The 16,152-nt window shown below is 40.1% G+C and overlaps 1 protein-coding gene across 1 annotated transcript in view; it reads right to left on the reverse strand.

The window, feature by feature from the left end:
- Window positions 1–8,079: 8,079 nt before the first annotated feature.
- Window positions 8,080–16,152, reverse strand: part of PCTP (phosphatidylcholine transfer protein) — a 52,906-nt gene continuing 44,833 nt past the window's right edge. Inside the window, exon 6 of the mRNA XM_082271760.1 lies at window positions 8,080–8,212. Within this exon, the coding sequence (XP_082127886.1) occupies window positions 8,144–8,212 (69 nt within the window). The 3' untranslated portion in view covers window positions 8,080–8,143. The remainder of the gene's footprint in view (window positions 8,213–16,152) is intronic.

The following is a 16,152-nucleotide window of genomic DNA, read 5'->3' on the forward strand; positions in this document are numbered from 1 at the left end:
CAGCTCCCGGAAGTGACAGCACAGGCCGTGGCCGCAGAGGGAGGAAGTGGAAGGAAGGGGAGTATATTTTCTTCTATAATAAGGTAAGTGACCAAATAAAAAAATCGGCACTATCCATTTCTCTTTCAGGTTGCCCTCAGCAAGCGGATGGCCCAAAATCGATTTTTTCGATTTTGAGGCCAGAACTCCGCTTTAAATTAAATAAAGACTGTGCCAGGTCTTTCTCAATCATCTGGACGGCTCACTCACCAGAAATCCAGGCTCACCAATTAGGTGCAGAAACAAAGCAATGTAAATCTAAACTCCTGGAAATAGCGCTGATCTCCTCTGGAAAACAGCAAGTTAAATTAGGACTGCAGGTATATTAGAAAAGAAAAAAAGACCACGTAGTGCTGTATTGTTTATAAATCTACAGGGAACAGTGTCTAGTGCCACTTCAAGTGTAAAACATGACCACCAATCACCAGCCTCCACCCACATGTAATGTTTACTTACCAGTTCTGTTTTTAGATTTTGCCATGCAAATTTGTTGCTTTGCTGCTTTGAGTATGGATTTTCTTGAGAAAATGCTTCTCCAGGTTCCCTCCAGGATTGGTCACTTGAGCAAAAGTCAAGGCAATTTAGGTTACTTGATTTATGTTGGAGGAAAGGGATCAACTTGGTTGATCTGCTGCTTCAGTACAGATAATGTGACCACAGATCTAGGTTTTTGGTTATGGAAGCAGCACATGATCCAATTAATTTGCCCATGTACTAGTTTAGGTAGACCCAAACTCTATTAATGTAATACATTAGGGGTCTCCAAACTTTCTAAAAAAGGGGCCAGTTCACTGTCCTTCAGATTATAGTCTGTGGTTACTAGAGGTAGAAAATGTCCCAGCATCAATTCGAGTAGACAATTCCTCAGGCTTGTTGGCCAGTGGTGGTTACATGGCACCTGTGATCAGTACGAGGAGGAGTAGTGCCCCATCATTGATATTAGTGGAGGGAAGCGTGTCCAATCAGTTATATTAGTGGGAGAAATGATGTCCCATTGTTAGTGTTAGTGGGAGGATTAGTGCCCGATCCTTAGTGTCAGTGGAAAGTATAGTGCTCTATTGTTGGTGTCAGTAGAAGAAATAGTGCTCCATCAATGGTGTTAGTGGGAATAATAGTGGTCTTGTATCAGTGGGAAGCACAGTGTCCCAAGGGCTGGATCAGGGGCGTATCTACAGGGGTTGCAATTGCAACCGGGCCCCATGCTCCAGGGGGCCAGTGTGGCTCCCCTGTACACATTGATAGAAGAGGCGGTGGGGGCAGCATGTAGAGAAATCACTGTCCTCCTTTTTCCTCCTGTAGCTGCATTCCACCACCGTGGGGAGGCCCCAAGATGCAGAAAGGGGGCCCACTGCAGAACTTGTGAAAGGATCCCGCTGCAGGACCTTAATAACGGGCCCCTCAATGAGAGTAAAGCGCCCCAGGATCAGTGGGAAGAGCCCCAGGCTTGAAGGGAAGGGCCCCAGCCAGTGGTCCGGGGGGCCTTTCATGGTTTCTTGCAACGGGGCCCTACAGGTTCTAGTTACGCCTCTGGGCTGGATATAGGCAAGTAAAGGGTCACAATTTTGAGACAACACTCATAAATGGTAAAAGAGGCTGGGATATATTTTCCACATAAAATATGATGCTCCAGCCCTCTCTGGTGTCTGGTGAAATTAGCTGTTCTAAAGCATTAGTCCTGTCGTCTCTGTCAAAGAGGCTTGATGTAATGACAGGAAGAGATGGTCGGTCAGGTTTTCTGATGAAACAAAGGTAATCTTCTTCAGCAGAGACCATATGGCCAATTTCTCAGCACTTGTCATGTGACCATTACCAACACCAGATACCGGTATTTTACAGTTTAGGTTTGCCTAACTAACTATACATAATGAACATTTGGTCCCTTTTTCCACCCACACATTTGCCAGGAAGATTAATTCATTAATACAGTTTTGTTCTATTTCCCCTCAAATAAATAATTATACAAAAGGTCATTTTATCCGAACAAATTTATTTTGCAGGCAAATTCATTTTTAGTCAAAATATATTATTTACATATTAAACACTAAATATTAATAAATCAGGAAATTTTTCAAGAAATAAATGTAATGAATTTAAAAATGCAAAAGAAAACTGTATTTACGCCACAGAAAAGAAACGATCATGTACTGGAATAAACAGGCTACCATTTGATGCAAGACATAGACAACGTATATGGTGTTAATGTTAAGTAACAGTAATCTAAGTATGCATAATTGTAATATTTTATGTAAAAGTAAACCTGGGGGGGATCTTTAGACATTTTACTGTCCATGGCAGTGTGCAGCAATTAAGATTATTAAAAAAGAGTGTCAGAATCACCAAGATCAGGTGCACTTTAATATGCACATTGCAACCTGAGCCTACATGGTCTTACCACCAGACTGATTTACAGATGTAGATAAAGAGAACAGGTGACCCTTTAAGGTGCAATATTATTTTTGAGTGTTTGGAGGCTTTGCTAAGCAGTTCATTGCACATGTTCTATACCATACATTATTGTCATGGTATGATTATTATTATTATACAGGATTTATATAGCGCCAAGAGTTTGCGCAGCGCTTTACAGTGTGGGGGAAGACAATACAGTTACAGTACAATTCAAAACAGGAGGAATCAGAGGGCCCTGCTCGTTAGAGCTTACAATCTAGAAGGGAGGGTCAAGTGAAACAAAAGGCAGTAACCGAGGGGGGTGGGCAGATGGATAAAATGGAGGTAGAGTTGTTAGGTGTGGGTAGGATAGGCTTCTCTGAAGAGGAGGGTTTTCAGAGATCGCCTAAAAGCTAATAGAGTAGGAGATAATCGGACAGATAAGGGTAAGGAGTTCCACAGGATTGGAGAGGCTCTGGTAAAGTCCTGGAGGCGAGCATGGGAGGAGGTGATGAGGGAGCTACAGAGCAGGAGGTTTTGAGAGGAACGAAGAGAGCGATTGGGTTGGTATTTTGAGACTAGGCTAGTGATGTAGTTGGGGGCTAAGCTGTGGATTGCTTTGTAAGATGTTGTTAGTATTTTGAATTTGATTCGTTGGGTGAGCGGAAGCCAGTGGAGGGAATGACAGAGAGGAGCGGCGGACACTGAGTGAATATTAAGATGGATAAGTCTGGCGGCAGCATTCATGATGAAGGGGGGATAGCCTGTGTAGAGGTAAGCCAATGAGAAGGGAATTGCAGTAGTCGAGGCGCGATATGACCAGGGAGTGAACTAGGAGCTTTGTTGTGTCTTTGGTTAGAAAGGGGTGTATTTTGGAGATGTTGCGGAGGTTAAGGCGACAAGATTTGGACAGCGATTGGATGTGGGCCTATCGCTTATCATTGTACTAGAAAATTAAAATGGTCAGCAGGAATCAAAATTGACTTTCAATAATGGTATTGCTAAGACTAGATCACAGACTCTAAATCACGTGTCAAACAAAAGGCCTGTGGGCTGAATCCCGCCCTCTAGACCATTTCATGTGGCTCTCACGCTTCTCCTGCAGCTACTCAACCCCCTCATTTCTGCCCCGATCTTCTCTCAGCAGTCCGCAGCAGAAAGGAGGACAGAACTCCTTCTACAGATCTTGTGCCTCTCTGTGCAGCACTCCCACGTCTCCACCTACCCTGTTCCCAGCATTCAGTAGACTCCCCCAGCTTACTCCAGCCCTCCTCCAGACCCTGCAATTTTCTTTTTGAGGTCCACCCCAGCTTCTTCCCAGCAGCAGCACAAAATAAGGGGGAGGGCACTGTGATGTAAGGGAGGGGCTAATGGTGGAGGGGCTCTCTTGAAATTTGACCTGGGGGGGGGGCTTTGGACATCTAGTCTTAGAGATGCAATGGGCCTTTTGAGGACAACTATAATGCTGATGTGGCCACTTTTACACCCCTGCTCCAAATAATATCTGAAGGCAGAGATTACCTAAATTACAGTAGTGAGCAAAATAAAAAAGAAATGACATATACAATATGGTCTGCAAGTAGCATTAACAGTAAGTTTTTCCGAGTCTCCACTGCAACATAGTTTTATAGCTTAGTGATCCCACCAGCAGATTTGTAATTTTCCCACTTTGTTTAACAGAGTAACAACACTGTTCCTTCTGCAGTGCAGGGTAGTCCTACATGGTATGTAGTTCTAAATAGACTTTAAAGTGATTGTAAAGCTTTCATTTTTCTTTTCCATTAAAATAATAAACATTTTATAGTTACCTGCTCTTTGAAGTGGTTTTTGCACAGAGTTGCCCAGATCCTCCTCTTCTGGGGTCCCATGTCAGTGCTCCTGGCCCCTCCCTCCTGTCGGTGCCCACACAGCAAGCAGCTTGCTATGGGGGGCACCTGAACCGAGCCCCCTGCTCTGTGTGTCCATTCACACACAGAGCCATGGTTTGGCCCCGTACATGTTATAGCTCACAGTCCCACTTTAGTTACTTCCATAATGGCCACCAATCTTACAAAAGGTAAACTCATTCTGATTTTGTTACTATCTTTACCCTGTACTTTGTTGTATGGTACTGCTGGTTTTTGTAGCCATTTCTGGAAATAAAAAGGAATGCAATTGGACTATTTGAAAACAGAGGATTCAGTCATTTTCATTTAATCTAAATAAATTTAGTTTTTAAATGTCAATCTTGTTTAAAGCGCAACTCCAGCCTTCACAGAGCAAAATTACTTCACCAGTAATAAGTCTGCCAGGTGTAATAATTAAGTAAGGCTTTTTAGAATAAATGAAATTGAATCTGCAGCTGGGGGTCTTCATTTATTAATATTTTCTGAGCCTAAGGCTCCTTTCACACTATCCGTCCATCGGACGGATTCCGTTTTTCTCAGCGGGGGATCGAGCCGCCGATCCCCCGCTGAGCAGGAGGATGACAGCTGTGTCTCCGCGCTGTGTGCGGAGACACAGCTGTCAGTTCCCCATGCATCTCTATGGGGAAAATCGGATGGGAACGGACCGTCGGTCTGTTCTCATCTGATCCCATCCTATCCGATCCGCTGGACGGATGGAAAATAGGGTTTCCATCCGTCCAGATTTGACGGATCGGATGTCAGCGGACATGTCTCCGCTGACATCCGATCTCCCATAGAGATGCATGGGGGGACCGTTCAGATCCGACAAAAAAACTGACAGGCGGAACTGAACGGTCCGCCTGTGTGAAAGGGGCCTAAGAAAGGAGCTCCTCCTGTGGCTGGAGACACCAATGACTGGCGTTTAAATTACAGGTGGAACAGGTACAGTATGTGGGTGGCATGTATGGTGGGTAATCAAAGGGAAGCAGCAATATAGTAGCAGCATATCTTTCAAAAGTACCATTAAAGCGTAACTCCACTTTTGTTGAGAAAAAAACATTCCCCTCTGGGTGATCTCTGTACATTGCAAGGATTATAGCAACCTTTGTTGCAGATTCCTTCCATTTGTTATTCTGACTAAATCATTGTTTGTTCCTCTGTGCTGAGTGGGTCTAATAGGAGTGGTTTCATAATTATCTATCAGCTGTGCAGCTGCAGAGCACTTATGAGGAAACCTGCTGGGCCTTCATCCCTTTAGACGTGTTCCAATTGGTGAGTATCTCACCAAAATTGATATTTTTGTTGCAGGGGATCCCTGAATCCTGACTTGTATTTTAGTGCAGACTTCTGGGAAAATCAGTGAGCCAATCACACAAGCAGGAAATGATGTGTAATGGGGGTAATGGGGGAAATGGGGTGTAATCAGTACACATTCTGTGTACAGAACAACTTCAAGTAGCTATATTGCATTGCATTTTCAGAAAATTACAGCAGCTAAAGATTCAAAAGAAAAGGTAATTTTTAATAACATTCAATTACAATATGATTCGTGTTGCAATTGTATACGCTATATTGTTTTTTCTTAATTTGCTATTGTTTTCCCCACCAAAGTGGAATTACCCTTTAATGGGGACACCAGAACAAGCACAAGCTCTTTCAGATGTCACCAGACTCTTGGATTTCACAGGTAGTAAAGAGAGAGGCTAAATTGAATAAGTCTTTTTATAATTACTGTTGCAACTTTGTATTTTGTCTGACTGGGGTTTTGCTTGAATTTTGTTTTCCATCATGATCCACCCCATTCACAATTTTGAAGTGAACATGTGCTTTGGCCAGGCCGGTCACATCAATGGGTTTGTTTAATTGCCCCTGGATGCTTATATCTTCCTCCAACGATGCCACACTGGATGCCAGAGTGGGTATGAAAGAGCTCCCGGTAACAGGTGATCCTTTCTCATGATGGTTTAGTTTTGAACAATAAAAATATTAACACTGATAGTAGCGGTAATAATCGTAAAATTAATAACCATAATTATAATAACAATAGTAATAAAATTAATAAAAATGGATATCGCCCAAATGTAATTGTTTTTTAAAACTATATTAACAAATAAGGCCCCTTTCACACTAGTGCGACTTGAAAGTTGCGCGATTTTGCCGTGACTTTTACTGCGATTTTGACTGGGCTTGAATGTCTTTGGCCTCAAAATCGTGCCAAAGTAGTGCAGGGACTACTTTGAAGTCGGTGCGATATGAATGGGGCTCATTGAAAATAATGTAAAACGACTTGTCTTGCGATTTTGCTGTCCAAAATCGCGGGACAAGTCGCACTAGTGTGAAAGGGGCCTAAGTCTTATCATGGTTATAATTTTACATTATTTGTTATTATTATGATTATCGTTCTTTTGAAGACTACTAATAATTATTTTATTCATTTTATTATTCTTATTATTGTTCTTTTTCTTACGATTTTTACCACTACTATCATTATTATTGTAATTAATATTATTATTGGGATCATGATCATCATCATCACTATACAAACTCTTTAGCAAACTTTTTAGCACCCTTCATGATTTGTTATACATATTGTATATGTTTTAGCACATTTCATGATTTAGTATACATTTTTTTCTTTTCTGTTATATTTTTTATTCTTCATAGTTATTCTTCATCACATGAGCTTCATGTATTTAGATATATTTATACAAAGTGCAGATGCTTTTTACGGATCACTTTTTCAAAATGTGTCTGATATCAAAATGTTTATCTATTTTCTAACTTACTAGCTCCGAAGAAGGGGGGGGGGCTGTTCCCCTAAAATGTGTTGGCCTCATCTGTAACCTTTGTCATCTTCAATAAAGTTCTAAATTAAACCATCAACAGAGAGGAACATCTGATCAAAAAACAAAGGGGAATCCGCGCTTAGGATAAAGATAATAAAGAGATTGGCTGCAGCCCACTTCAAAATATAACCCCGGGGGGGGGGGGTTATATAATAAATATGTAGAAAGAAGGGGAAGTGATTGGCACTACAGAGAGGAACATCTGTTACCAGGAGCTCATTCATCCCAACTCAAGTTACTCCAGATGAAATGGTGTCTCTGTTGTATCAGACAAGTAGCAGTCCCAAGATATCAACTGAGTACACTACTAATACCTACCCTTGGGGGGATGAATTCCCCAAAATAAACTCCCTCCTAATTCATTATTTTGATGTCCACCAACAACCTATTGGTTGGCTCACCAGTCCATCTCTTGGGGGATGAATTCCTCCCGAAATAAACTCCCACCTAATTCATTATTTTGATGTCCACCAACAACCTATTGGTTGGCTCACCAGTCCAGCATAGTCTAAGCACATCAGACGCTTGATGCCTGACCAGCCAATTGTCATACACAAGTGCTGTAATATGGGTGGCAGGAAGAGAGTTGACTAAAGCTGGCCATACACTAGTAGAATTTCATTCAAATTTTTTTTGTTTTAAAAATATACATTCAATTTTCTAATTGTCAGTGGGGTCAAATCTAGGTTTGTTTTCAAACACAGTGACGAGAAAACTCAAAGGGCCAGGATGAATGTATGTGGTTTTCGTTTGGAAACGTCCAATCATTACAAAATTGAATGTTAAAAGCCAATTAAACTATTAGGTACAAATTTTCGTAGGAATGTTTGTACAAAAATCTACTAGTGTATGGTCACGGTACTATTTAACTTTACTGAACGGGGTGAAAAGGGGCAAAAAGAAGGTGGAGGGGGAGATCGATCAGGTCAGGCAATCAGTTGAACCGTTTCCTCTATACAGGCAAAGCTCAGGTTCACTTTTGAATTATTATGATGAACTCTGTTTATATCCTTTACAGGCCTTCTGCATGTCCTTCAGGAAGTTTGGAACTCCACTCTGGAATAAAACAGAAAAAATGTAATGTAAAAGAGTAACTCCACTTTTGCTGAGAAAAATAAAAACATTCCCCTCTGGGTTATAAATGTATATTGCAGAGATTTTAACAAACTTTGTTGCAGATTCCTTTCTTCTGATGCTCTGAGGAAAAAAGCTGCTTATTTTACCATGTTCTTTAGATACTTATTCTGAATGGGAGGGTCAGGTTTATAATAATCAGCTGGTGCACTTTCAGTGTTCTAATGAAAAAAGTTGCAGGGTTTAAATCACTTTAAATGTATTTTATCCTTGGGAGTACCTCACCAAAGCTGAAATTTCTATTGCAGTTGATGCCTAAAATTTGATCTTAGTGTAGGCTTCTGGATAAATCAGTAGCCAATCATACAAGCAGGAAAGGACATTTCTTGGGGGATTCTGTACACTGTTGGTGTACAGAACACATCCAGGGTGCCATATTGCCTTGAATTTTACAGCAGCTGCAGACTGAAAAGTAAAAGGTCATTTTTATTAACATTAAATTAAATAGTTTGTGTATTCATTTGTATATGCTATTTTTTTATTTTATTTTTTGCTAAATTTTGTTCCATGAAAGTGGAGTTACCCTTTACTGGGGTCCTGTCACCTACAAATAACTGCACATTGGCCTTCAAAAGGATGCTATATTAGTTTTTAGAGATTTTTTAAATTTTTCTATACATTTTTTTGTTTTTTTAATTTGTTATATTTATTTTTGCAATGTATTAAACTTAATTTACAAATTAATATTTAATAAAAAATGCACTCATGACACTGGTGTCGCTAAGCATTATAGGTTTTCCAAAGGCAAATAGCAGCAGTAGCTATTTGCCTTAAGACTTTTAATCTCTGATTGAAACTCTATACATGCTCATCTGATCAGAGTAGGCAGGGGGGGGGGAGTGAGGAGGAACTAAACCTTCTGGCACATTCAGCTGTGCATATAATTTGAGCTTTAGTTACTGAGCTTTGTAAACAAAAGGCAATTTTAACCAAAATAATTAAGATCAGCCCTATAAACACCTGAAATACTTAAAAGACATGTTTATATTAACTGACTAAAGAAGGTTTAGTTCCCTTATTTCTGTCCCCCCTGACCCCTCTAGTTACACCACTGCCTAGGTAGTTGATGAGGGGGCTGGGCAGCTGTGTTTGCCAAAATTACTCTTGTCTATACTGCGCAGGCAGATCTTCATTATCAATTGTAACTAGATTTTTAACACTGTCTGATCTAAGAAAGGGTTAAAGGTGTTGAGGCTGGGCTTCTTGCATTGTATGTCAATGAGGACAGACTTGGGACAGGCTCACTCTAAAGCTCGCCATACATTATACAATTTTCTTATTCAATTTCCTTTAGATTAACCTTTAGCTATATAGTACAAGGGCCGGCATGATTGCATACAAATTGAAAGTGTTTAGGTTTGACTTCATATTATATGGTTTTGGCAAATCTAAAGGAAAACTGTACAGGAAAATTGTATAATGTATGGCCAGCCTTACACTGTTCAAAAATATGCAATCAGCTATGAAACCTCCTACTGGGAAATATTTAAAAGATAATAATTTTTTTTTATTTCTTTTATTATTATTTTTTTAGGCATGCTGTGTGAATGGGAACACATAACAAAGGTATAGTGAGGTATAGTGAGGCTTTCTCAAAGTTGATTGAAAATGTTTAAATACCCTGTAAATTTGACTCCCCCACACATTTCTACGATTCAGGCTCGTTATTTCATGTGTCAGCGGGATTTCACTACTGACAGCTGAAGCGTAAAAAAAAAAAAAAAAAAAAAAGCCTCAATCACCAACGGTTGTTAAGGAGCAGGGCCACCGCTTGCTTAGCAACCGATGACTCATTCGGCTGCTGACATCTGTCAAAAAAAGCAGCCGACAATGGCTATCAACAACATTGCTCTGCCACTGAAAGACAGATAAAAAGAAACATTGTATCTTCTTATCTGTCCTTCTGTTTATTCATTTACAGATCAAAGGGATGAACTTTGGTCTGCAAATGAAGTCAGTTTAAAGTAACATTGTCAAGTAAAAAAATAATTTTTTTTTGTTTTTATTAAATTGTTTCTCTGTTGAACCCCTTTTTAGGCCTTAATTTACTCTAATCAGCTTTATTAACTCCTTATTCGCCCTTCTATTTAATTATTTTCATGCTAATTATTTTTTTTTCTTACTTCTATTTTATAAACTATTAATAAATAAAACTTTTTTTTGTTTGCTTTGTTCATTAATATTTTTACAACTTTAACATCTATTTAAATGTTTCACATAGAAAAAAGTGCAAAAAAATGTATTTAATTTGTAAAATAAATTTTCAATGCTTCTGAAGTGGCGGTAGATATTGGGTAAGTACCAAAAAAAAAAAGAGCAAAAAGACCTTAATATAACCTAATGGTATTTTTTTTTCTTTACACATTACATTAGTTTTCATTACATTTCTTTAAATTTGAGTATTATGTCCTATTTTATTGCCATCTTGTTTGTTTGATAGTATTCAGGGGTTGTAAATCTTTCAAATAAAAAAGTTGTTTAGAATCGTGATCTTTATTCTAAGTAAAAAAATTGTGATTCTCATTTTATCTAGAATTGTGCAGCTCTACTGTAAAAGGTACAATAAGGGACTTATGGTACTAGTAATGGACTGCAGTTTTCTTGCTGTCCAGTCAACAAGCTAGACGCCAGAGACCTGCCTGTGTTGTCTGGCAGATGTGACTGGATCAAAAGATCAGCTAAACAGAATAATTTCATTTTTTTTAGTGATTCATGGGTGTATATTTTAATAATATTACAAAAAAAAAAAAAAACAGCAAGTGTCACGTCTACAAAACATTATTTTAAACACATTTTTGCACACATAAAAAAATCTTTGTTTATGTACATGTCGTTTCCTCCCATGACCCTTCTGTTAAAAATACCTTGAAATGTAAGTAGATATCATAAGGAGATTAAACAATCCCTGGAACAATTAAATTAGTCCTCTGGGACTTAGAGCTACTTTAAAGCATACGTATAAAAGATGTTTTTATTTCCAGAATCGCTCCTCCTGAACACACACCCTTCTCCAAAACCAGGGACTCCGCTAATCAGATCTTATACAATGCCTTAGTCTCCTTACGTCAATCCCTTATCTTGACTGCGGAGAAGCAGGATGCAGGAGAAGTGACATCAGTGCAGTGAATTGTCTAATTGGCGTCTTAGGGCATGGTAATAAAATTAATACCACAACACAACAAAAGTAACTAAACAGTCCAAAGATTGAACAATCCCTTTCTCCAAGCGCACATAGAATCATAAATGAAAAGAAACAAACATATATAAAATTATATATCAATAAAAAGTTCTTTGCACTATCAGCAGCCGCTATGAGTAATATCCATTATTTTAATTCATGCCTTAACTACTTGCCGACCGCCGCACGACTATTTACGTGAGCGGTCAGCCTCTCACAGGCAAAGCAACGTAGGTCTACATCGCTAGCCTGTGAGGCTCTAGGGAGCGAGCTCACGGACCCCCCCCCCCCCCCCCGTGCGTGTGCCCGGCGGACCCGATGTCCACCGGGCACTCGCGATCATCCGTTAGAGCAAGGCAGGCGGCTAATGTAAACAAAGCCGCCTGTCATTCTCCCCTGTATAAGAATGGAGATCACACGGTTCTACTATGATCTCTGTTCTTACACCAGTAGCCACAGCCAATTACAGTTAGAAACACGCCCCTAGGGACACACATAACCCCTCCCTCTCCAATAAAGTTAACCCCTTCCCTCCCAGTGTCATTTTTACAGTAACAGTGCATATGTATAGCACTGATTACTGTAGTAATGTCACTGGTAATCCCAAAAGTTCAAAAATGTCAGTCAAGGGTCCGATCTGTCCGCCGCAATGTCGCAGTCCCGCAAAAAAAAATTGCAGATCGCCGCCATTACTCGATCGCCGCCATTACTAAAAACAACAAAAATGACAAAAATCTTTCCCTTAGTTAGTAAACGCAATAACTTTTGCGCAAACCAATCAAAATACGCTTATTGCAATTTTTTTTACCAAACATAGGTAGAAGAAAACAAAATTGGCCTAAAATGTTAAAAAATTTTGATTTTTACATTTTTTTTGGGAATTTCATATAAAAAAATGTGAAAAAAATTGTTATTTTTGCAAAATTGACGTTCTTTTTTTGTTTATAGCGCATGATCAAAAAATCGCACAGGTGATCAAATACCACCAAATGAAAGCTCTGTTTGTGGGAAAAAAAGGACGTGAAATTTGTTTAGGTAAAGCGTCGCATGACCGCGCAATTGTCCGTTAAAGCAACGCAGTGCCGAATCGCAAAATAGGCCCTGGTCAGGAAGGGGGTAAAATCTTCCGGGGCTTAAGTGGTTAAACCCTCATAGAAAATTGTAAAGCATTAGCAGCGCTTGCTTATGTAATCCTCGTCTCTTCAAGTTATGCAAAAAAAAATGGAATAGCGTAATACCGTTTTAAAGTGTATTCACAAAACACCCCCCTTTAATTAAATGCACTTAAAAAAAAAGAAATCATATCAAGCATGTAATCACAATCTCCTACTACTCAGCAAGCATGCATCGCTCTCGTCAATGGCCACTGAATGCGGTGATTCCCGGGATGCGATACACACTGTTGGTAGTCCTGGTAGCTGCATGATCACGTTCTGACTCGTTTCGTCATTACGACTTCGCCAGAGGGCTTTGATGATGAAATTGTGATGACGAAATAAGTCAGCGCGTGATTGCGCGGCTACCAGGACTACCGACAGTGTGTATCGTATCCTGGGAATCACCGCGTTCAGTGGCCATTGACAAGCGGTGAGACCGATACATGCTTGCTGAGTAGTAGAAGATTACAAGTACACGCTTGATGTGATTTCTTTTTTTTTATAAGTGCATTTTAATAAAGGGGGGGGGGGGGGGTTTGAATAAATTTTAAAACGGTATTACACTATGAGTCCGTTTTTTTGCATAACTTGAGGAGATGATGATTACATATAATGAGGATCCCTCACCATCCTGGAAGGGTAAGTGTGTAATGTTAGCGATCTAACGAGGAATATACACATTGAGGACCCTCTACAATCCCTGGAGGATAAGTGTGTTATTCCTGGTGATATCTTACTAGCCTTCTGGTGAGTGAAACGGAGAGGTTTCACGTGGTGTGGTGATGGGACCCACAGATTAGAATTGGACTGTATCCACTCCAAACTCAAGTGGTCTAATAAGCATAAGACTCATATGGTGGTTCATTTGGAATCCAAAGGCACAGAAGGTGTAATACACCCGGGAAGCGCTGCTAATGCTTTATGATTTTCTATGAGGATTTAAGGCATTAATTTAAATAAAATTAATATGCGGCTGCTTTTGCGGCCTCATACTTTGGGGAGGCCTGGAAGGAAATGGGTTTAGGCAAAAAAAAAAAAAAGTAGATGAATATAATAGAACCAACATTGTTTAAAGGGCCAGCAATAAAAAATATGTGCTATTTCCCTTTTTGTAAAAAAGCTAAAAAAATGTACCTGATGTTTTGAAGAAAACAGTTTGCCATAATTGAGTAATAAAAGCAGAAAAATAGATATTGCCTTGTTTTTTTTTAAGGTTTTAAAGTTTCTTGAAAGTTATTACCCACACCTATTCTATATTTCTAGAATATAGCACCACCCACATTCTGTATGACACCTGTAGGAAGGAAGGAAGGATTAGAGGAAAATGATGGCGTAACACCAATGTTCTAAGGCTCTACAGCCATGGCCAAAAGTTTTGAGAATTACACAAATATTAATTTTCACAAAGTCAGCTACCTCAGTTTTTAAGATGGCAATTTGCATATACTCCAGAATGTCATGAAGAATGATCAGATGAATTGCAATAATTGCAAATTTCCTCTTTGCCATGAAAATGTATGTAATCTCATAAAAAAGAAATCCCCACTGCATTTGTGAAGAAGACTTCAGGGCGCTCAAGAAAGTCCAGCAAACACCGGGAACTTCTACAGTTAAATTCAGCTGCAGGATCGGGGCACCACCTGTGCAGAGCTTGATCAGGAATGGCAGCAGGCAGGTGTGGGGGAATCTGTACGCACCAAGAGGAGAAGACATTTGGAGGATGGCCTGGTATTAGGAAGGGCACCAAAGAAGCTGCAAAAGGTACAGGGATTGGTCTGCTGAGGAATGGAGTAAAGTCATTTTCTTTGATGAATCCCCTTTCCGATTGTTTGGGGCATCTGGAAAAAACCTTGTCCAGAGAGGAAAAGGTGAGTGCTACCATCAGTCCTGTGTCATGCATCCTGAGACCTCTCATGTGTGGGCTTGCTTCTCAGCCAAGGGAGTGGGCTCACTCCCAATTTTGCCTAAGAACACAGCCATGAATAAAGAAAGAATGGTACAAAAACATCCTCCTAGAGCAGCTTCTCCCAACCATCCAAGAATAGTTTGGTGAGGAACAATACCTTTTTCAGCATTATGGAGCACCTTGCCATGAGGCAAAAGTGATAACTAAGTGGCTGGGGGTAAAAACATTGAAATTATGGGTCCATGGCCAGAAAACTACCCAGAGCTTAATCCCATTGAGAACTTGTGGTCAATCCTCGAGAGGCGGGTGAACAAAAAAAACAATACAAATTCTGACAAACTCCAAGCATTGATTATTCAAGAATGGGCTGCCATCAGTCAGGATGTGGCCCAGAAATCGATTGACAGCATGCCAGGGCGAATTGCAGAGATCTTGAAAAAGAAGGTTGAATACTGTAAATATTGACTCTTTGCATAACCTTAAAGCGGAGTTCCGCCTTCCCCTCCAAAAATTAAAAGTCAGCAGCTACACATACTGTAGCTGCTGACTTTTAATATTAGGACACTTACCTGTCCTGGAGTCCAGCGATGTCAGGTGCTGCCGCCGCCATTGCTGGTAAGGGAACCCGGCAGTGAAGCTTTGAGGCTTCACGGCCGGGTCCCTACTGCGAATACGTGAAGCGGGCATTTCTTTTGGCCCGGTGCCGTGTCCTGGAAGTGGGGAAGGGGTACCTGTCAAAAACGGGTACCTGTTCCCCCCTCCCCTGAAAGGTGCCAAATGTGGCACCGGAGGGGGGGGGGGGGAGCAAAATAGCGCAAGTTCCATTTTTGGGCGGAACTTCGCTTTAAGGTAATTTTCAATAAAAGCCTTTGACACGTATGGAATGCTTTTAATTATACTTCAGTATACCATAGTAAAATCTGACAAAAAGATCTAAAAACACTGAAGCAGCAGACTTTGTGAAAATTAATATTTGTGTCATTCTCAAAACCTTTGGCCACGGCTGTATATGACAGCTAGATATGGGATACCAAACCCTTGGTTAGGTTACCATCCTAGCCGTACCCCTGTAAAAAGTATTGTAGCTTCCAGGACTAGATAAGGTATTAAAATTCATATTTAGGCACAGTTTAGATTTAATACTAAAACAGTGGATGGCTCACCTACATATATGGTGTGATCACTTAGTAGATCTGTGTTTCCAAAGCACAGCAATCATTTTTACCTACTGGGATGCTTGGGCTGGAGAGGACCAGTCATGCCTGTCTGTGCTCTGATCCATGAGATATTGGTCTTCCCAATGCCCACTTGTAGTTTTGATTTTGTTCTATTAATGGGTGTTCACCTGTCCTCACTGCCAATTCCTGCATCAATTGGTGTTTACATTCTGAATACTAGTGCTTGCACTCCGCCAATGTTATCCGCCTCTGTCCCTTTTGCTCAGATGATGTCATTGGCCATTAAAAAAATATTACCATATACTCTTCACTCACCAGCCACTTTATTAGGTACACCTGTTCAATTGCTTGGTAATACAAATTGCTAATCAACCAATTGTAGGGTAGCAACTAGATGTGTTGAAGACAATTTTTTTTAGTTTAAATCGAGCATCAGATTTTGG

The sequence above is a fragment of the Pelophylax lessonae genome, assembly GCF_965119305.1.
Source record: "Pelophylax lessonae genome assembly, chromosome: 11".
Classification (NCBI taxonomy): Eukaryota; Metazoa; Chordata; class Amphibia; order Anura; family Ranidae; genus Pelophylax; species Pelophylax lessonae.